This window comes from Ambystoma mexicanum, chromosome 6q (assembly GCF_040938575.1).
Source record: "Ambystoma mexicanum isolate Mex_15411 chromosome 6q, UKY_AmexF1_1, whole genome shotgun sequence".
In the NCBI taxonomy this organism is placed as follows: domain Eukaryota; kingdom Metazoa; phylum Chordata; class Amphibia; order Caudata; family Ambystomatidae; genus Ambystoma; species Ambystoma mexicanum.
The window spans coordinates 1,613,872,331-1,613,894,231 of NC_090937.1; the positions used below are offsets into that span (position 1 = coordinate 1,613,872,331).

Here is a 21,901-nt window from a genome sequence, read left to right on the forward strand (position 1 = left end):
CAGCAAAGCTTCTCTCTGAATCTAACACGCTTCCCACCAGTGAAGCTTCTCTGAATCTAACACGCTTCTCACCAGTGAAGCTTCTCTGAATCTAACACACTCCCCACCAGTGAAGCTTCTCTGAATCTAACACGCTTCTCACCAGTGAAGCTTCTCTGAATCTAACACGCTTCCCACCAGTGAAGCTTCTCTGAATCTAACATGCTTCCCACCATTGAAGCATCTCTGAATCTAACACGCTTTCCACCAGTGAAGCTTCTCTGAATCTAACATGCTTCCCACCATCGAAGCATCTCTGAATCTAACACGCTTCCCACCAGAGAAGCTTCTCTGAATCTAACACGCTTCCCACCAGTGAAGCTTCTCTGACTCTAACACGCTTCTCACCAGTGAAGCTTCTCTGAATCTAACACGCTTCCCACCAGTGAAGCTTCTCGGAATCTAACATGCTTCCCACCAGTGAAGCTTCTCTGAATCTAACACGCTTCTCACCAGTGAAGCTTCTCTGAATCTAACACGCTTCCCACCAGCGAAGCTTCTCTGAATCTAACACGCTTCCCACCAGTGAAGCTTCTCTGAATCTAACACGCTTCCCACCAGTGAAGCTTCAATGAATCTAACATGCTTCCCACCATCGAAGCATCTCTGAATCTAACACACTTCCCACCAGTGAAGCTTCTCTGAATCTAACATGCTTCCCAACATCGAAGCATCTCTGAATCTAACACGCTTCCCACCAGTGAAGCTTCTCTGAATTTAACACGCTTCCCACCAGTGAAGCTTCTCTGAATCTAACACGCTTCTCACCAGTGAAGCTTCTCTGAATCTAACACGCTTCCCACCAGCAAAGCTTCACTGTATTGAACACGCTTCCCACCAGCAAAGCTTCTCTCTGAATCTAGCACGCTTCCCACCAGCGAGGCTTCTCTGAATCTAAAACGCTTCCATCCAGCGAAGCTTCTCTGAATCTAACACGCTTCCCACCAGCAAAGCTTCACTGTATCGAACACGCTTGCCACCAGCAAAGCTTCTCTCTGAATCTAGCACGCTTCCCACCAGTGAAGCTTCTCTGAATCTAACACGCTTCCCACCAGTGAAGCTTCTCTGAATCTAACACGCTTCCCACCAGCAAAGCTTCACTGTATCGAACACGCTTCCCACCAGCAAAGCTTCTCTCTGAATCTAGCACGCTTCCCACCAGCGAGGCTTTTCTGAATCTAAAACGCTTACCACCAGCGAAGCTTCTCTGAATCTAACATGCTTCCCACCAGCAAATCTTCTCTGAATCTAACGCGCTTCCCACCAGCGAGGCTTCTCTGAATCTAACACGCATCCCACCCGCGAAGCTTCTCTGAATCTAACGCGCTTCCCACCAGCGAAGCTTCTCTGAATCTAACATGCTTCCCACCAGAGAGGCTTCTCTGAATCTAACATGCTTCCCACCAGTGAAGCTTCTCTGAATGTAACATGCTTCCCACCAGAGAGGCTTCTCTGAATCTAATACGCTTCCCACCAGCGAGGCTTCTCTGAATCTAACACGCTTCCCACCAGCGAGGCTTCTCTGAATCTAACACGTTTGCCATCTTAGAAGCTTGTCTCTGAGTTTAGTCTGCTTGCAATCAGGAGACCATGTCACTGAGTCTAACATTCTGTTTCCCTACTACTGTCATAGAATGCTCAGGCTAGCCTTGTCAATTTGCTTGCTTAGAAAGAGGGCATAAACTGTCAGTAAGGCCCTGTTCACCTAATCTCTGTCTGGTATAGATTTGCCCTTAATCCCACCAGAATATACTTTACTCTCATTCTGACGCTGTGTACTGCGAGTCAAGGTCCCACCACACTGCCTGCAGGCGAACACTGCAGAGCAAATACATCATGCAAAGCCACACAGTGTCTGCTTCTTTGTCCTTATTTTGAGCATGGAAAGGAGTTGTCAAAGCCAATGGTGTTTTTTCACAAGTCTTCAACTCGGCCTACATAACTTTGGCGGAGAGCAATTATCACATGATAATCCACACTTGAACATTCATAATTCTAGGCTATCACACTTTACAATGTTGTTGTGTCACCTGATAAGAATACAGTTTATTTAGGTATGAACAGGGAAGAACAACGCAATTAAACATACAATAGATATGTGATAGTTATGATAGCGGCTGCTTGTAAAATGGACCCAGGGGCAGCACCAATGCACCCCCAAACGCACACAATCCTCACCCATGGTGACCCCCTTACTCAAGTGGTCTTCTCTTTTTCTTTCCAGCTCTGGAATAATTACTTCCACCTGGCCGTGGCCTTCCTGACCCAGGAGTCCTTGCAGCTGGAGAACTTTTCTCACGCAAAGCGCACGTCCATCATCTGCAAGTAAGTGACCCCTGGAATGCAGGCATTGTGACCTCTAGACGGGTTCATGGGGTCGGGGAGGGGGAGAGGATTTGCTCTGCATTGCTGTGTTCTCTCCATTTATAAGAACTCATGTTTAGTTCATCTGTAAGTAGGTGATCCCAGGAATACAGGCATCGTGACCTCTAGTTGGGTTCATGGGGTTGGGGTGGGGGAGAGCCTGCTGTGTTCTTACCATTTATAAGAACTCATGTTTAGTTCATCGGTGACCCCTGGAATTCAGGCATTGTGACCTCTAGTTGGGTTCATGGGGGAGTGGGAGAGCATTTGCTCTACATTGCTATGTTTTCACCATTTATAAGAACTCATATTTAGTTCTCATTTTTATCCAGGGCTATTTTCTATTAGCCTCCAAGACGCGATGTCATGGGGTCTCTCGGCCAATCAGGGAGCACAGAAGGCAGGATTTACATCGCGGCATTGCCTGCGTTCCGAGCTTCTTGTGAAGATGAAAGCCACCCACTTCCCTGCCGGCCGAGTCAAACTTTTGATTCCCATGTGTCCTTTTCCCCACACCCTCAAGACTTCTACCTCTCCCACACACACCCCGCACCATTCTGACCAAGGCCCCACTTACCTGCGGCCTGCCAGCTCCTAGCACTCCTTTGCCCTCCAAGGCAATCACCACCATGGAAATGGAGAAGTGAATACATAGAGTTCCCTTCTCCCCACATCCTTGGGTGCCATTTTGTTTTGTATTTTTTTTTAATGTAAGTTGAGTAACTGCAACTACACCATTTCTCAACTATTAGCACCCCATAAGCATTACAGGCTGATAGTTAAGAATCCCTCTGGGCTGTCACTCAAGCCTCTGACCATTGCTAGCAGGTACTGCCCGCCCACGTCAGGGCTCAGTTGTTATTAAAGTTTGTTTATTTCCCAACGTTATTGTCCTTTTCCAATGCTGCATTCCAAGAAAGGCTCTTAGCAACCACAGGACCCGTTAATGAGATTTTGAATGAGTCAGAAAACAGACATAGTGATATTAGTCAGAATATCAGTGTGTAATCGTGTGTACTGCAAAGAGAAGTGCAGGAGAGAAGGTTAACCTTGTTACACAGTAATATCACGCAGGTGTAGGTGTAGTCTTAGTTTATCCATGATGGATGGATTAGGTATGTTTACCATTGTCACCACTTGGTCTGATGGAATTACTGTTGGATTATGAGTATGGAAAAAGAAGTGTTACCAGAGGATAGCTCAGGGACAACATGTTTGTCTTGGAAGCAAAACAACATATAACAACACAGGTTGAATCCTGGGTGCGTCATAAAACAACAATTATGATTTTGACTCCACTGTTTTATAGTCCATGGGGCTGCAAGGGATTCTGGAGGAATAACCATGGCAGAAATTCTGTGAACTGTAATTCCTCTGGTTAGTGCCTGCAATGTGTAAGACAAACATCCTGCAATATTCTGGTAGTTCCGCCAACACTTTTATTTGAAAATGATCATTTGGTGCTGCAGAAAATTGATGGTCAAGTAGAATTTATTGAATTACTGCAACTTTACCACCATGTTTCCCGCACCTCCACACTGATAATGAGGCTTAATGTCAGGTGACTTCTTTCAAGCACACCATGGGACGGTTCTTGGATTTGGACAGCAGATGCATCTCAGGTGTGTCGCCTAGATGACACCAGGTGACCTTAGATAATGTATGTTGGAGGTCCTGTCCTCGATCTGGAAAAGTGATCTGTCAGAGCATGTCTCGATGGACCAGATCAAGTTATCTTTATAGCAGTATCTTTAGTGATCTACAGCGTTTTCTTTAGTTGAGCATGAGGTTCTGCAGGTAAGTTGTCTAACATAAGACATGGTAACCCCAACATCTCAGGAGGTATTGCCTGAGTAGTCTGGAGACCCACCAGATACTGACAAAGGTTTTATTTTCGTAGATCTCTATTTGATTTAGGGCCTGAACTCAAGTTGGGCATTAGCTCTTAAATGTGACGGCACAATGTTACCACCACATTTAAGGGCTGACCCTATTACAAGGCTGGCGTGTTCACCCCCAACTCAGAACTGAGAAAATGCACAATTACCGCCAGAGGTATTACCGTGCGGTAAGTGTGCTGAAAATTCCCCATTGGGTCCAATGGATGGGTGGGAGATAACGCTAATGAAGTTTATACGATTATGGGAGACTCTCCTGCTAGCTCTGATTATGTGAAGTGTGTCTGTTTCTCGAGCTGACATTAAAACATGTTTAACATCTGAATAGTGTCAAATAAGCTCTATTTCGGATAGGTGAATCGACCAAGGTATGTCAGATGACCTCTGGGGAATGTATGCAGGTGACCAGCCAACAGTGCATCTCCTGGAGTGAACACTAGTTCACAGTCAGAGGCCAGTTCAAGTACCGGGCAGCGAAACATGCATTTGAATCAATTTTATAGTCATCAAGATGTGACTATGCTCCAGAAATTGCAGGTGCAAGCCAGAAAGCATGGTCAAGGCTTGGTTAGACAAATCAGGGAGATTTGCAGGAGAAATAATGTTCGGCTAGAGTTTAGGGGCAAAAGCATGGGAGTCCCAGCTACTACATTCCTCCGCTCTGCCCTTTAGTGAACTGTCAAGTGCAAGCTTTCAGCACGTAATAAGATGTGCTGCTGTGTAGTGGATGGCATTTAAGGGAGCCAAGGGAGCAGCTGGGAGCCCTGTCAAGAAAGCATATCCCCCATCGATGTGCGAGGCCACATGGGTCTACACAACGGTCCATAAGTCATTCGGCGGAATGGAGGGTTTGATTTTTCAAATGGTAGAGATTCTAAGACAGGCTATTTGGGCCTACTTGGCTATGTGTTTCTGAAAGGACAGGCTGCTGTCAATGGTGAAGCCTAAGGATTTTACTGAGTCTGAGAGTTGTGGATCAAATCCTTCTAGGTGCATATCATTGAATCATTGATGTAAAAGTTATTTTTTAGTGGGAGGACCCATGAATATGAATTCAGTTTCAGATGGGTTCAGTTTGAGGTAAGCAGTCGACATCCAGGACTGGATGATCGCTAGGTAATCACAGAGACGAACAATCTCCTCTGCTCTATTTACTCTCTTGTACAACTGAGTATCATCCGTGTATTGGTGGATGGCAATATTGGGATCTTTGCGGAGAGTGCACAAAGGCTCCATGTAAAGGTTAAAAAGCATTGGTGAGCAGATGGAGCCTTGGGGGACACTGCAAGAGACCTGGAGTCAGTTAAAATGTAACTAGTTAATTTGAACAGCCTTGTGTCTGCCTGAGATGTAAGAGGTAAACCAACTCAGGATAGTGCCAGAGAATCCCATCCTGCCAGCAGGGAGGGAGAGAAGGATGCAGTGGCCGACGGTGTCGAATGCAGCCGAGGATTCAAGGAAGACGAGGAGACATGAGTCACCCATATCTATGATTTAGAGAGCATCATCCACCACCTGGATGGTGGCTGTCTCCATGCTACACTTGCGGCGTAACCCTGACTGATAGTCCTTTAGGAGGTTGAATTGTTGGATTCTGACAAATAGTTATGTAGCAACTACTTTTATCAAGATTTTGCCAATTAACTGGAGGTTTGCAATGAGTCGGTAGTTGGCGAGGTCATCTGGATCTAGGGTTGTTTTCTTCAAAAGAGGATGAGACCAGTTTTGAGGGTGTCCAGGAATGACCGTTCTGCGAGGGAGGTATTAATGATTTTGAGGAGTGCATTGAGCACCTGGGCCGTCAATTGTTTAATGATGGAGGCTGGAATTGTATTGTCAGAGTAAGAAGTAGGTTTGAGGGAGGAAATAATTTTTAGGAGATCAGGGGAAAAGAGGAGATCATTCGCTCCAGAGGAGCAGTTTGAGTGCCTGGGTGCAGGGGATGCTAATCTGTTAAGAGGTTGATTTGAGGGTCTCTCGGATTTTGTTTTAATTTTCAATAAAAAATGTGTTGCTTCCATTGCATTTTTCCTGTGTTCCTGGTACCTCAGGGTCGCGTGAGGGATTGGTAGAATGCTTTACTACTTCAAAGAGGGTGTTGCTCCTGTTAGGGGCTGCCGCAATGGTGGTGGTGGAGTAGCAAGCAACTTTGGCCTCTGTATTCCGAATCCTACTGGTTTGCGCACAGAGATTTGAAGTTGGTGAGTTCTCACGAGTTATTCTTTTTGCGCCACCATTTCTCTAGGCCTCTGACTGAGCATTTGGTGGAGGCTTGCTCGGGTGTATACCATGGGGGCGGATGGTTTAGTCTTAGCCCGGCTGGTTTTAGAAGGGCATGAGTGTCCACCAGTTTCATTGCAGAGTTGCTGAATAATTCCAGGAGGCTCGAGGCATTCCCTGTGGTGGGGAAGTCTGTAAAGTTTGCTTCTAGCTCGTTGACCGGGAAGGTTTTGAATGAGTGGCGTTGAGTGAGGGGGTGTTTAGCCCACCCTTTGTGATCCGTATTTGTTTGTTTAAATTTTAAAATGCTCCCAGAGCCCGGGGATCAAACCTGTGTTGCTTTGTGTTGGTTTGTTTCCAAGGTGAGCACGTTGCTGCTGAGCTATCCTCCCGCGACGAGTGGGTGTCTGATAATGGAACAGTGGCATGGTCAGACCAGTCAAGTGGGATAATGTCTTCACAAGTGATTCAAGGGGTTGATGTGATGACTAAGTGTAGGATGTTGCCTTTGTTGTGTGTGGGGGAGAGCACAATTTGCTTAAGGTCACTGAAAGTGGTCAGTGCAAAAAGGGTGCTTCGAGTGTGCTCATTAGCCTGTGACTCAGGGATGTTAAAATCACCAAGAAAGACATTACCAGAATGTGCTAATGTGGCATAGGAGAGTAAGTCGGAGATGTCTGCAATGAAATAGTCTCTCCGGTGCGGTGGTCTGTAGATGAGGTGGAAGGCGATGGGTTCCTTGTGCGATAGAGGGAACTGGCCGGCAAGTGATTCAAATGCGCTTGTTCTGGGAGAGGCATGATAGAGCGTGGCCAATCTCTCCTGTGGATGATTGCCACTCAGTCTCCTGCCTTTTGTGGCAGGTCGGCATGTTGGATGCAGTAGACTTGCGGTAGCTGGATATCGAAATCATGTGGGGAGGACGGGGTAAACCATGTTTCACTAGTGAACAGGGCGTCTAGGTTGTTGGACAAGATGAAGTCAGCGATCTCTGCAGCATGAGCGACTGCTGAGTGAGCATTGATCAACATGAGAGTGCGTGTGTATGTGGTCCGCGGGTGTTGGATTGGGGCTACGGCAATATTGATGAAGTACGCTAGGATAGCTTGCCGTTGCTGCCCAGAACACATGGCCATTCGAACCCTAGTGAGAGTTGGGATTAGCTGTGGAGGGAAGAAACACATTGTGATGTTGTTTGGTGAGTAGCAGTAGTAGCGATTAGTTTGTAGGTGAAATGCAGTTTAGCAAGCCAGGTCCTTGGCCTTATCATGCCCAAACAGGCTCAAGCAGGTAAAGTCCTTGTCTTCGTCTGTCCTTTGCTAAGGATGCCAGCGATAAGGAGGACTGATTAAATAGGTGGTGGGCGGTGCAACTGAGTGACAGGGCCTGGTCACATGACCAGAATCAATGCTGTTTGCTTGGAGCTGGCCTAGAGTCCTTAAGTAGAGGCTTGGAAGGTGCGTAAACTGGAGGTGGGCGGAGAAACTGAGTGGCAGGGCCTAACCACGTGATCAGCAGCCTACTCAATGCTGTCTGCCTGGAGCTGGGCTTCAGTCCTTAAGTAGAGGGTTGGAAGCCGTGAAAACTGGAGGTGGCGGAGCAACTGAGTAGCAGGGCATGGTCACGTGACCAGCAGCCTACTCAGTGCTGTCTGCTTGGAGCTGGCTCACAGTACTTAAGTATAGGCTTGAAAGGTGTGCGAAAACTGGAGGTGGCTGGAGCATCTGCATGGCAGGGCCCAGTCACATGCTGCCCTAGAATCCTTACGCAGAGGCTTGGAAGGTGTGAATACTGGAGGTGGGGCTGGTCAGGTGACCAGCAGCCTACTCAGTGCTGTCTAAATAGGCTATTTAAAAGTCTCACCACAGAATTATACAATTCACTTGGCTTAATTTGTGCCGCCGGATTTCCGATTTTCTTTGACAAGAGGGTATTGCAAATTGAAGATCAATAAAGGAAACTTCACAGCTTGAGCAAATCCCAGCAGTCAGACTTATGCAGGGCTGCTAGAAGATAGATTAGACCCCAAAAATAGACAAACTAGCTACCCATCATGGCCTGAACTTATTTTAGATGGGGAGCAGTACCCTTATGGCACTGGATGTAGTCGCCCTTTATTATCTTCACAAAAGGTTTGCTAGATAATCTTTAGCTAGACTACCATGGTCCAGCAGCCTTATACTGTGCTATGTAAAGAAAACTCTTGGTAAGAAATCTGTTAGACTTCAGGCCGCCCCTTTTATGGCGCCAGCAACCAAATGACCTTCTGGAGTGAAGGGAATTCTTTGGCCTTCCAGAAGAAACTCAAATGGCATCTACTACCAAAAATGGTGTTTATATACCATTGCAAGTATTTTCCTTCAGCTCTGAGTCTCTAAGTTGTCCTATCAAAACACAAGGGGCCTCATTACAAGGTCGGCGGCAAGGGGTTAGCGGCAACGGTAAGAGTGCCGTTGCCGTTAACCCCTTACCTCCGCATTACGAGGTCCGTTAGCGGGTCCCGCTAAGGGTGCCTGGTTTTACCAGGCGCCCTTAGCGGGAGCTGCTAAGGGACGAGGGAGCTAATAACGGGCCACTATTAGTGGGCCTGTTATTAACTCCTTCCCCATTTCCATTGAGCCCTATGGGGGCTCGAATGGGAATGGGGAATCGTTCTCAGAATGTGGATTTACCGGGTCCTCCAAGGTTGGAATGACCCGGTAAGTACCCATTCCGAGAACCCGGACCTGGTATGCGGTAAGGGGGCAGCCATGGTGCTAATAGCACCATGGCTACCTCCTACCTCGTAATGAGGCCCAAGGTCTTCAAGAGATATTTCAACCAATCGTTGTGCTTAGAAGGTGTTATCGAAATTCTACTAACATTTCTTTTTACTCGAACCATACTGCTAGAAAAACAAACTTTCCCTGAATGCGGTTATTATGGCAGCCCTACGGCACCACATAAAATAAAAAATAAGAAAGGGTGATTATGGGGCTCATTATAAATTGTCTGCTCCACATAAAATGCCGGAAATAATTCCGGTAATTCCGAACTGCCATTTTCTTGGGACCAGGAAAATTCAAGTTTGCCGGGAGGGGCATTGATCTACAGGTAGGCCTGAGCTGCTGGGAGTTCAGGCCTCGAACAGCCAATAAATGGCAGAATCACCAGCACCAGTACTACCTGTGCCGGTGGTTCCGCCAATCCTATAGCATGGAGTCCTATTGGACTCCATGGAATGGGAATTTACCACAGTCTCCGTCACCCGTGATATCCAGTAATACCGGAATATCGAGAGGTGGAAATGGGAAGGCAGTTTTGCCGGTACCCCGCCGGTATTACGAGCGGCATACCGGCAAAAATGTAATGAGGGCCTATGTCTTTTTGGTTGCATGTTTATTGAATGAGGTGAATCACACATAAGAAAGGTGGGGAGGGCTGGGGCGGTCCACACTTGAGACAAGGATCGTACAATGGCTCTGGTCTATCGAGGATCATTGTGTGGTACACCATTCAGTATGCCGTTGACTCTGGTCAGCCCTCTGGCATTCGCTGTGGTGGCAAGTATCGTGACTGATCTCTGCTCTTATCACTTTTCATTTTACATGTGTAATTTTCTCATTGTTCATGCAGGTACGGAGACATGCGGGAGGCCATTGGATCTGCAATTCGCGACATGTGGTACAATCTCGGTAAGAGACAACTCCCTGCCATACTGAACCATAATCATGTGACCAAGAGTTATGAGAACACTAACCAAGGCACTGAATCTGAGAAAAACCTGGCACAGAGCAGTATGTTCATAGTATACAATCTCACTTGTTTCTTTAATGTCTACCATTGAAAATCAGAAAATGATGAGATGATACCCATTGCATTTTAAGGATGCAGGAGGATAGAAGCCCAAAGTAAAGCTAGGGAGACTGGCAAGAAGTCTCCTATAGGAATATACACCAAGTATTGGAAATAGAACAAGGGGCCTCATTGTGGTTGGGACTCCAGAGACATTGCTAGGGGGGATAGGGTTCATATAGCCCCGGGTCTTTTGGTTGTACAAAAAAGATAGGCGCTCCGGGCTATAAACAAAAGGCTAGCTAACCCCAAGTCCCGACAGTCTGACATTAGTATAGCACCAGATCTTTTTAGAAAACTAGCAACACCCCTGCTACTGACATAAGTTAATATAGTCATTTTAGCCGCTGCATCAGACCAGGTCACATCCTTGCACATGTCAGTATATAGGCACCATCATGTGGCCTGGGATTCTTGCTTAGGGAAAGAGGTATACAGGTTGTATGGGGAATGAAAAAGGCCTGTCCTTTCATTGAGTGAGCACATCTGTAGTGTTCTCCTCATAGTGTCCAAGAGGCAGAGAATTTCCGGCAATGGTCAAGCTGGTCCTCACCAACGAGAATGGGGGCTATCGTGGATAACGGTGAACTACTGGGAGAAGGGCCCAGCAGATACTATGACCAACACCCTGTGAAGCAGTGTCTGTGATAAAGGTTATCATTACTGCAATCCAGCAATCCATTGACAGCCAGAGGACACTGCAGATGGTGGAAGCAATGCACCTGAAGTGAGAAGCATGATGCAGTGTGCTAGTGTCCATTTGTGACAAATTGGATTCTGCTCTGCAGGAGTACTCGGGTGAGTAGGGGTAAAATGGCCAACTCAGGCCTCACACTGCTACAAACCAAAACACAACGCAATCATAAAGGTAAAACAGCGACAATTTGGAGATATATACCTCCTTCACCTTTTGTGGTAACATGGGCCGAGGGAAGGCTATACTCTCCATAAGTGACCCAAACAACAAATTATCACAGTCCAAAATAAAGGGAATGTCCAATCAAGGTTCTATAAAGATATAAACACGCAAATTAAACATAACATCTGCACATTGAGCAAAAAAAGAATACTACACAAAAATCCACCCTAACAGAAGAACAGAGAAAAAGCAATAGATTGAAGAAAGTAGCAGTCTGAGAATAGTCCCATGGGTGGTAGGTACGGTAACCATATGATATGATATGATATGGCATTTATAACTCGCAAAAACACAAGTGTTTCAAGGCACGACGAGGCAAGGGAGGGGAACAGAGGGAAGACAGAGACAACTATCTTACTAGGGCAGGTGACATTGAGATTGTGCAAGTGCAGGAGCGGCTGGGAAGGGGAAAAGTGCAATTGGGTACCGTGGAGGGGAAGTGAAGTACATAGGATAACAGTAAATAAATAGAATCAATAAATAAGAACACTACATAAGAAGTGCGGTCAGCTGATGGCAGGTGCAGGGGTAAGTGCAGACGTCAGGTGTCAAGTGCTCGTAGGGGCTGTAGGGATACAGAAACAACCCCCGAGTGCAAGGGTTGCCATATGGGCAGTGCTGGTGTGCAACTGGCGGGGAGGAGACCTGGGCCCAAGAGCATAGGGTAGCCAGGTGACCGGTGCAGTTTTAATCAGGAGTTCAGCAGGGGAGAGAGAGGAGGAGAGAAAGCAGAAGCAAAGAGGAGGGTTTTGAGGTTCTTCCAGAATCAGAGTTTGTTCTCCTCAATTTTCAGAGAAGCAGGGAGGCTGTTCCAGAGGGAGGCCCCAGCCGAACAAAGAGATCTACCGTGAACGTGTTGCTTGGAGAAGTGACTGACCCTGAGGGAGTTGGAGGCGTCTAGCGAAGAGCTTGAGAGAGTTGAAGGTATTGAGGCCCAAAGCCCCAGAAGGCCTTGTGGACAATGCATCTGCAGGAGTAGGATGCATTATCCACAACCATAAAAGGGATATCCTATAGAAAACAGGACCCGGGGTCGAAAGTAGGTGCAAGCTGATCAGAGTGGTAGGTCCTGATCCACACCAGAGGTTACTCCCAATGTGCCCTGGGAGGGGCAGGGTCAGGTCTAGCTTCTGTCTTCGATGATTCCTTCTTCACCTCAGGATGAGGGCTTTGCAGAGTGCAACTCTCCCAAGGGAAGTCCAGTGAGATCTTCAGAAGGAATCAGTGGCCTTAAAGGATTTGAGAGATACAGAGGGAATCTGTTGAAGTGGTGGAAGACCACTTCTTTTAAGGGAAAACGTCCTCAGGTTATTACACAACTCCTAGCCTGCCTGGAAGGGATTGAACATTGCCTTGTTGATGTCCCACCCCAAATGCTTTGCTCCAGAGGAAGTGGAGGGGTCAAGAAAGGGAGGCAGGGACAGTGAGAATCAAGATGGTGGAAACCTTCTCCTATAAAAAAGAGCCACCCTGCCAATCATAATCATGCTCCCCTATCCTTATGACTGATAACATAGGCCTTTAGTGATGCAGCTCCCTGGTGTGAGGCTACTCCTGTTGAATATGTGTATTCTGTTGAAGCGTGGACCCAGGCCAGCTGGTTGCTATGTGGCTGTCTCGGGTGGAGGGGGTTACCTGCCCTCACAAGGAGATCAAAAAGGAGTCCCAGCCCTTCAGGCTCTTGTCCTGCTATTTGGTGGGCTATGCCCGGCAGACCAAAATACACATCACTTTGTATAGTAGAGCTTGCTCTCAGAAGCGGGCACATTGGCAATATCAAATATAATGTGGTGGTTGTGATCATAAGTAGCACCATGCCCTATGCCTAAGCATAGCTTTTATTTGGAGACTGCCCTGCCACAAGCATGGGTGACGTAATATCATCATAGTTGTGTGTACGGGGGGGGGGCATATCTTAAATGCTGCACCTGCAACATATGGACTTGGCTGTCTTTGCGGCTGTCAAGGGTGTGTCTTGCGACCTTCAAACCTGCTCTATGGCACAGGTAGTGTGGGTACCATGGATCAAGCTACTGAGGCGGAAGGGCATGAGTGTGCTATGCTTTTGGCATGGAGTCAAAGGGAAGCGGGACTCTGGTTGGCATATTACCCCTTTTTGAGACAGTAGCCTCCTCATTCTATTTGTTAACACAAACTTAAATAGACAATGCTTTGTTTGCACCCTTGCCATATGGCAATTTCTCACACCATTACCGTATCCACTATACTACAACTCTACCCTCATTCCTCCATGGAATTAATTCCTTTGTCACCTTTTCTGCAGTAGACTTCTGGTTTCAAACATGCATCATGTTATTCATTTATCTGAGATTTGCCTTCAGTCTCTCCATTCCACTTTAGATGTGGTTTTCACATTTAGAGCCAGCCACCCCCCCCGAAAGGCATCGAGAGATGGATCAGTCCATGATCAGCTCTATACAAAACATGCTATTTACCATGCTCTGGATTTGGCCTCCGCAAGTGCACACAATACTCAGGATGTGCTCTTTGTAACTGGATTCAATAACCCAGAAGAGGAAACCAAAACTGGACAAACTATCAAATTGTGCTCCCTATAGCTGAATACATTCAACTGAAAACATTATTCTGATGTGCTCTCTGTAACTCGACACAATAACCCAGAGGAGGAGACCAGAAATGACACAGGACTCCAATGTGCTCTCGGTAGCTCGATACAATAACCCAGAAGAGGAGACCAGAAATGACATAGTGCTCAGATGTGCTCTCTGAAACTGGATGCAATAACTCAGAAGAGGGGGCAGAACTGGACCCAGTAACCAGGATGTGCTCTCTATAACTGAATACAAAACACTTGATAAGGAGACCAGAAGGGGACACAATAATCAGGATGTGCTCTTTGTAGCTGGATACAGCACACCAGAAGCGGACACCAGAACTTGTCGCCATGCTCAGGATATGGTGTATGTAGCTGGATACAATAACCCAGATGACGGGACCAGAAAAATATACAACAGTCAATATGGACAATAAGTCAAGGTGTGTTCTCTGTAACTAGATACAATAACCCAGAAGAGGAGACCAAACTGGACAATAGTCAATATGTGCTCTCTGTAACTGAAGACATTGAGAGTAGAGCAGATCCGGACACAGTACTCAGATGTGCTCTTTGTAACTGGCTAAGATAACTCATAGGAGGTGACCAGAACTGGAGACAATACTCCGTAGTGCTCTCTCTAAACAAACACAATAATCTAAGACACCAGAACTGGAACAGTACTCAGATGTGCTCTCTCTATACAAACACAATAACCTAGAAGAAGACACCAGAACTGGACACAGTACTCCAATGGGCTCTCTCTAAACAAACACAATAACCGAGAAGAAGACACCAGAACTGGACACAGTACTCAGATGTGCTCTTCGTAACTGGATAAGATAACTCATAGACGGTGACCAGAACTGGAGACAGTACTCTGATGTGCTCTCTCTATACAAACACAATAGCCTAGAAGAAGACACCAGAACTGGGCACAGTACTCAGATGTGTTCTGTCTAAACAAACACAATAACCTAGAAGAAGACACCAGAACTGGACACAGTACTCAGATGTGCTCTCTCTATACAAACACAATAACCTAGAAGAAGACACCAGAACTGGACACAGTACTCAGATGTGTTCTATCTACACAAATAGAATAACATAGAAGAAGACACCAGAACTGGCCACAGTACTCAGATGTGCTCTCTCTATACAAACACAATAATCTAGAAAAAGACACCAGAACTGTACACAGTAATCAGATGTGCTCTCTCTATACAAACACAATATCCTAGAAGAAGACACCAGAACTGGACACAACAGATGTGCTCTCTCTAAACAAACACAATAATCTAGAAGAAGACACCAGAACTGGACACAGTACTCAGATGTGTTTTATCTATACAAACAGAATAACCTAGAAGAAGACACCAGAACTGGACACAGTACTCAGATGTGCTCTGTCTAAACAAACAGAATAACCTAGTAGAAGACACCAGAACTGGACACAGTACTCAGATGTGCTCTCTCTAAACAAACACAATAATCTAGAAGAAGACACCAGAACTGGACACAGTACTCAGATGTGTTCTGTCTATACAAACAGAATAACCCAGAAGAAGACACCAGAACTAGACACAGTACTCAGATGTGCTCTGTCTAAACAAACAGAATAACCTAGAAGAAGACACCAGAACTGGACACAGTACTCAGATGTGCTCTCTCTATACAAACACAATAACCTAGAAGAAGACACCAGAACCGGACACAGTACTCAGATGTGCTCTCTCTAAACAAACACAATAACCTAGAAGAATTCACCAGAACTGGACACAGTACTCTGATGTGCTCTCTCTAAAAAAAGACAATAACCTAGAAGAAGACACCAGAACTGGACACAGTACTCAGATGTGCTCTCTCTATACAAACACAATAACCTAGATGAATACACCAGAACTGGACATGGTACTCTGATGTGCTCTTTCTAAACAAACACAATAACCTAGAAGAAGACAAGAGAACTGGACACAGTACTCAGATGTGCTGTCTCTATACAAACACAATAACCTAGATGAATACACCAGAATTGGACACAGTACTCTGATGTGCTCTCTCTAAAAAAAGACAATAACCTAGATAAAGACACCAGAACTGGACACAGTACTCAGATGTGCTCTCTCTATACAAACACAATAACCTAGATGAATACACCAGAACTGGACACAGTACTCTGATGTGCTCTTTCTAAACAAACACAATAACCTAGAAGAAGACACCAGAACTGGACACAGTACTCAGATGTGCTGTCTCTATACAAACACAATAACCTAGATGAATACACCAGAATTGGACACAGTACTCTGATGTGCTCTCTCTAAACAAACACAATAACCTAGAAAAAGACTCCAGAACTGGACACAGTACTCTGATGTGCTCTCTCTAAAAAAACACAATACCCTAGAAGAAGACACCAGAACTGGACACAGTACTCTGATGTGCTCTCTCTAAACAAACACAACAATCTAGAAGAATTCACCAGAACTGGACACAGTACTCTGATGTGCTCTCTCTAAAAAAACACAGTAACCTAGAAGAAGACACCAGAACTGGACACAGTACTCTGATGTGCTCTCTCTAAACACACACAATAACCTAGAAGAAGACACCAGAACTGGACACAGTACTCTGATGTGCTCTCTCTAAAAAAAAAAAACAGTAACCTAGAAGAAGACACCTGAACTGGACACAGTACTCTGATGTGCTCTCTCTAAACACACACAATAACCTAGAAGAAGACACCAGAACTGGACACAGTACTCTGATGTGCTCTCTCTATACAAACACAATAACCTAGATGAATACACCACAACTGGACACAGTGCTCTGATGTGCTCTCTCTAAACAAAAACAATAACCTAGAAGAAGACACCAGCACTGGGCACAGTACTCAGATGTGCTCTCTCTATACAAACACAATAACCTAGAAGAATTCACCAGAACTGGACACAGCACTCTGATGTGCTCTCTCTATACAAACACAATAACCTAGATGAAGACACCAGAACTGGACACAGTACTCTGATGTGCTCTCTCTAAACAAACACAATAACCTAGAAGAAGACACCAGAACTGGACACAGTACTCAGATGTGCTCTCTCTATACAAACACAAAAACCTAGATGAATACACCAGAACTGGATACAGTACTCAGATGTGCTCTCTCTAAACAAACACATTAACCTAGAAGAATTCACCAGAACCGGACACAGTACTCTGATGTGCTCTCTCTATACAAACACAATACCCTAGATGAATACACCAGAACTGGACACAGTACTCAGATGTGCTCTCTCTAAACAAACACAATAACCTAGATGAATACTCCAGAACTGGACACAGTACTCAGATGTGCTCTGTCTATACAAACACAATAACCTAGAAGAAGACACCAGAACTGGACACAGTACTCAGATGTGCTCTCTCTATACAAACACAATAACCTAGATGAATACACCAGAACTGGACACAGTACTCTGATGTGCTCTCTCTAAACAAACACAATAACCTAGAAGAAGACACCAGAACTGGACACAGTACTCAGATGTGCTCTCTCTATACAAACACAATAACCTAGATGAATACACCAGAACTGGACACAGTACTCAGATGTGCTCTCTCTATACAAACACAATAACCTAGATGAATACACCAGAACTGGACACAGTACTCAGATGTGCTCTCTCTATACAAACACAATAACCTAGATGAATACACCAGAACTGGACACAGTACTCTGATGTGCTCTCTCTATACAAACACAATAACCTAGAAGAAGACACCAGAACTGGACACAGTACTCAGATGTGCTCTCTCTATACAAACACAATAACCTAGATGAATACACCAGAACTGGACACAGTACTCTGATGTGCTCTCTCTAAACAAACACAATAACCTAGAAGAAGACACCAGAACTGGACACAGTACTCAGATGTGCTCTCTCTATACAAACACAATAACCTAGATGAATACACCAGAACTGGACACAGTACTCAGATGTGCTCTCTCTATACAAACACAATAACCTAGATGAATACACCAGAACTGGACACAGTACTCAGATGTGCTCTCTCTAAACAAACACAATAACCTAGATGAATACACCAGAACTGGACAAAGTACTCAGATGTGCTCTCTCTATACAAACACAATAACCTAGAAGAATTCACCAGAACTGGACACAGTACTCTGATGTGCTCTCTCCACACAAACACAATAACCTAGAAGAATTCACCAGAACTGGACACAGTACTCTGATGTGTTCTCTCTATAAAAACACAATAACCTAGAAGAAGACACCAGAACTGGACACAGTACTCAGATGTGCTCTCTCCACACAAACACAATTACCTAGATGAATACACCAGAACTGGACACAGTACTCTGATGTGCTCTCTCTAAACAAACACAATAACCTAGAAGAAGACACCAGAACTGGACACAGTACTCTGATGTGCTCTCTCTATACAAACACAATAACCTAGATGAATACACCACAACTGGACACAGTGCTCTGATGTGCTCTCTCTAAACAAAAACAATAACCTAGAAGAAGACACCAGCACTGGGCACAGTACTCAGATGTGCTCTCTCTATACAAACACAATAACCTAGAAGAATTCACCAGAACTGGACACAGCACTCTGATGTGCTCTCTCTATACAAACACAATAACCTAGATGAATACACCAGAACTGGACACAGTACTCTGATGTGCTCTCTCTAAACAAACACAATAACCTAGAAGAAGACACCAGAACTGGACACAGTACTCAGATGTGCTCTCTCTATACAAACACAATAACCTAGAAGAATTCACCAGAACTGGACACAGTACTCAGATGTGTTCTCTCTATACAAACACAATAACCTAGATGAATACACCAGAACTGGACACAGTACTCTGATGTGCTCTCTCTAAACAAACACAATAACCTAGAAGAAGACACCAGAACTGGACACAGTACTCAGATGTGCTCTCTCTATACAAACACAAAAACCTAGATGAATACACCAGAACTGGACACAGTACTCAGATGTGCTCTCTCTATACAAACACAATAACCTAGATGAATACACCAGAACTGGACACAGTACTCAGATGTGCTCTCTCTAAACAAACACAATAACCTAGATGAATACACCAGAACTGGACAAAGTACTCAGATGTGCTCTCTCTATACAAACACAATAACCTAGAAGAATTCACCAGAACTGGACACAGTACTCTGATCTGCTCTCTCTATACAAACACAATAACCTAGATGAATACACCAGAACTGGACACAGTACTCAGATGTGCTCTCTCTAAACAAACACAATAACCTAGATGAATACACCAGAACTGGACAAAGTACTCAGATGTGCTCTCTCTATACAAACACAATAACCTAGAAGAATTCACCAGAACTGGACACAGTACTCTGATCTGCTCTCTCTATACAAACACAATAACCTAGATGAATACACCAGAACTGGACACAGTACTCAGATGTGCTCTCTCTATACAAACACAATAACCTAGATGAATACACCAGAACTGGACACAGTACTCAGATGTGCTCTCTCTAAACAAACACAATAACCTAGATGAATACACCAGAACTGGACAAAGTACTCAGATGTGCTCTCTCTATACAAACACAATAACCTAGATGAATACACCACAACTGGACACAGTGCTCTGATGTGCTCTCTCTAAACAAAAACAATAACCTAGAAGAAGACACCAGCACTGGGCACAGTACTCAGATGTGCTCTCTCTATACAAACACAATAACCTAGAAGAATTCACCAGAACTGGACACAGCACTCTGATGTGCTCTCTCTATACCAACACAATATCTAGATGAATACACCAGAACTGGACACAGTACTCTGATGTGCTTTCTCTAAACAAACACAATAACCTAGAAGAAGACACCAGAACTGGACACAGTACTCAGATGTGCTCTCTCTATACAAACACAATAACCTAGATGAATACACCAGAACTGGATACAGTACTCAGATGTGCTCTCTCTAAACAAACACAATAACCTAGAAGAATTCACCAGAACTGGACACAGTACTCTGATGTGCTCTCTCTATACAAACACAATACCCTAGATGAATACACCAGAACTGGACACAGTACTCAGATGTGCTCTCTCTAAACAAACACAATAACCTAGATGAATACACCAGAACTGGACACAGTACTCAGATGTGCTCTCTCTATACAAACACAATAACCTAGAAGAATTCACCAGAACTGGACACAGTACTCAGATGTGCTCTCTCTATACAAACACAATAACCTAGATGAATACACCAGAACTGGACACAGTACTCTGATGTGCTCTCTCTAAACAAACACAATGACCTAGAAGAAGACACCAGAACTGGACACAGTACTCAGATGTGCTCTCTCTATACAAACACAATGACCTAGATTAATACACCAGCACTGGACACAGTACTCAGATGTGCTCTCTCTAAACAAACACAATAACCTAGAGGAATTCACCAGAACTGGACACAGTACTCTGATGTGCTCTCTCTATACAAATACAATAACCTAGAATACAAAAGAACTGGACACAGTACTCAGATGTGCTCTCTCTAAACCAACACAATAACCTAGATGAATACACCAGAACTGGACACAGTACTCAGATGTGCTCTTTCTAAACAAACACAATAACCTAGAAGAAGACACCAGAACTGGACACAGTACTCAGATGTGCTGTCTCTATACAAACACAATAACCTAGATGAATACACCAGAATTGGACACAGTACTCTGATGTGCTCTCTCTAAACAAACACAATAACCTAGAAAAAGACTCCAGAACTGGACACAGTACTCTGATGTGCTCTCTCTAAAAAAACACAATACCCTAGAAGAAGACACCAGAACTGGACACAGTACTCTGATGTGCTCTCTCTAAACAAACACAACAATCTAGAAGAATTCACCAGAACTGGACACAGTACTCTGATGTGCTCTCTCTAAAAAAACACAGTAACCTAGAAGAAGACACCAGAACTGGACACAGTACACTGATGTGCTCTCTCTAAACACACACAATAACCTAGAAGAAGACACCAGAACTGGACACAGTACTCTGATGTGCTCTCTCTAAAAAAACACAGTAACCTAGAAGAAGACACCTGAACTGGACACAGTACTCTGATGTGCTCTCTCTAAACACACACAATAACCTAGAAGAAGACACCAGAACTGGACACAGTACTCTGATGTGCTCTCTCTAAACAAACACAATAACCTAGAAGAAGACACCAGAACTGGACACAGTACTCAGAGGTGCTCTCTCTAAACAAACAGAATAACCTAGAAGAAGACACCAGAACTGGGCACAGTACTCAGATGTGCTCTCTCCAAACAAACACAATAACCTAGAAGAAGACACCAGAACTGGACACAGTACTCTGATGTGCTCTCTCCACACAAACACAATAACCTTGAAGAATTCACCAGAACTGGACACAGTACTCTGATGTGCTCTCTCTATAAAAACACAATAACCTAGAAGAAGACACCAGAACTGGACACAGTACTCAGATGTGCTCTCTCCACACAAACACAATAACCTAGATGAATACACCAGAACTGGACACAGTACTCTGATGTGCTCTCTCTAAACAAACACAATAACCTAGAAGAAGACACCAGAACTGGACACAGTACTCTGATGTGCTCTCTCTATACAAACACGATAACCTAGATGAATACACCACAACTGGACACAGTGCTCTGATGTGCTCTCTCTAAACAAAAACAATAACCTAGAAGAAGACACCAGCACTGGGCACAGTACTCGGATGTGCTCTCTCTATACAAACACAATAACCTAGAAGAATTCACCAGAACTGGACACAGCACTCTGATGTGCTCTCTCTATACAAACACAATAACCTAGATGAATACACCAGAACTGGACACAGTACTCTGATGTGCTCTCTCTAAACAAACACAATAACCTAGAAGAAGACACCAGAACTGGACACAGTACTCAGATGTGCTCTCTCTATACAAACACA

At 44.7% G+C, this 21,901-nt stretch overlaps 1 protein-coding gene across 1 annotated transcript in view; it reads left to right on the top strand.

The window, feature by feature from the left end:
- The window catches only part of LOC138516908 (dedicator of cytokinesis protein 2-like), a 2,920,848-nt gene that overhangs the window by 2,365,948 nt on the left and 532,999 nt on the right, over nucleotides 1-21,901 (top strand). Inside the window, exons 32-33 of the mRNA XM_069632364.1 lie at nucleotides 2,264-2,364; nucleotides 10,137-10,195. Of these exons, the coding sequence (XP_069488465.1) occupies nucleotides 2,264-2,364; nucleotides 10,137-10,195 (160 nt within the window). The remainder of the gene's footprint in view (nucleotides 1-2,263; nucleotides 2,365-10,136; nucleotides 10,196-21,901) is intronic.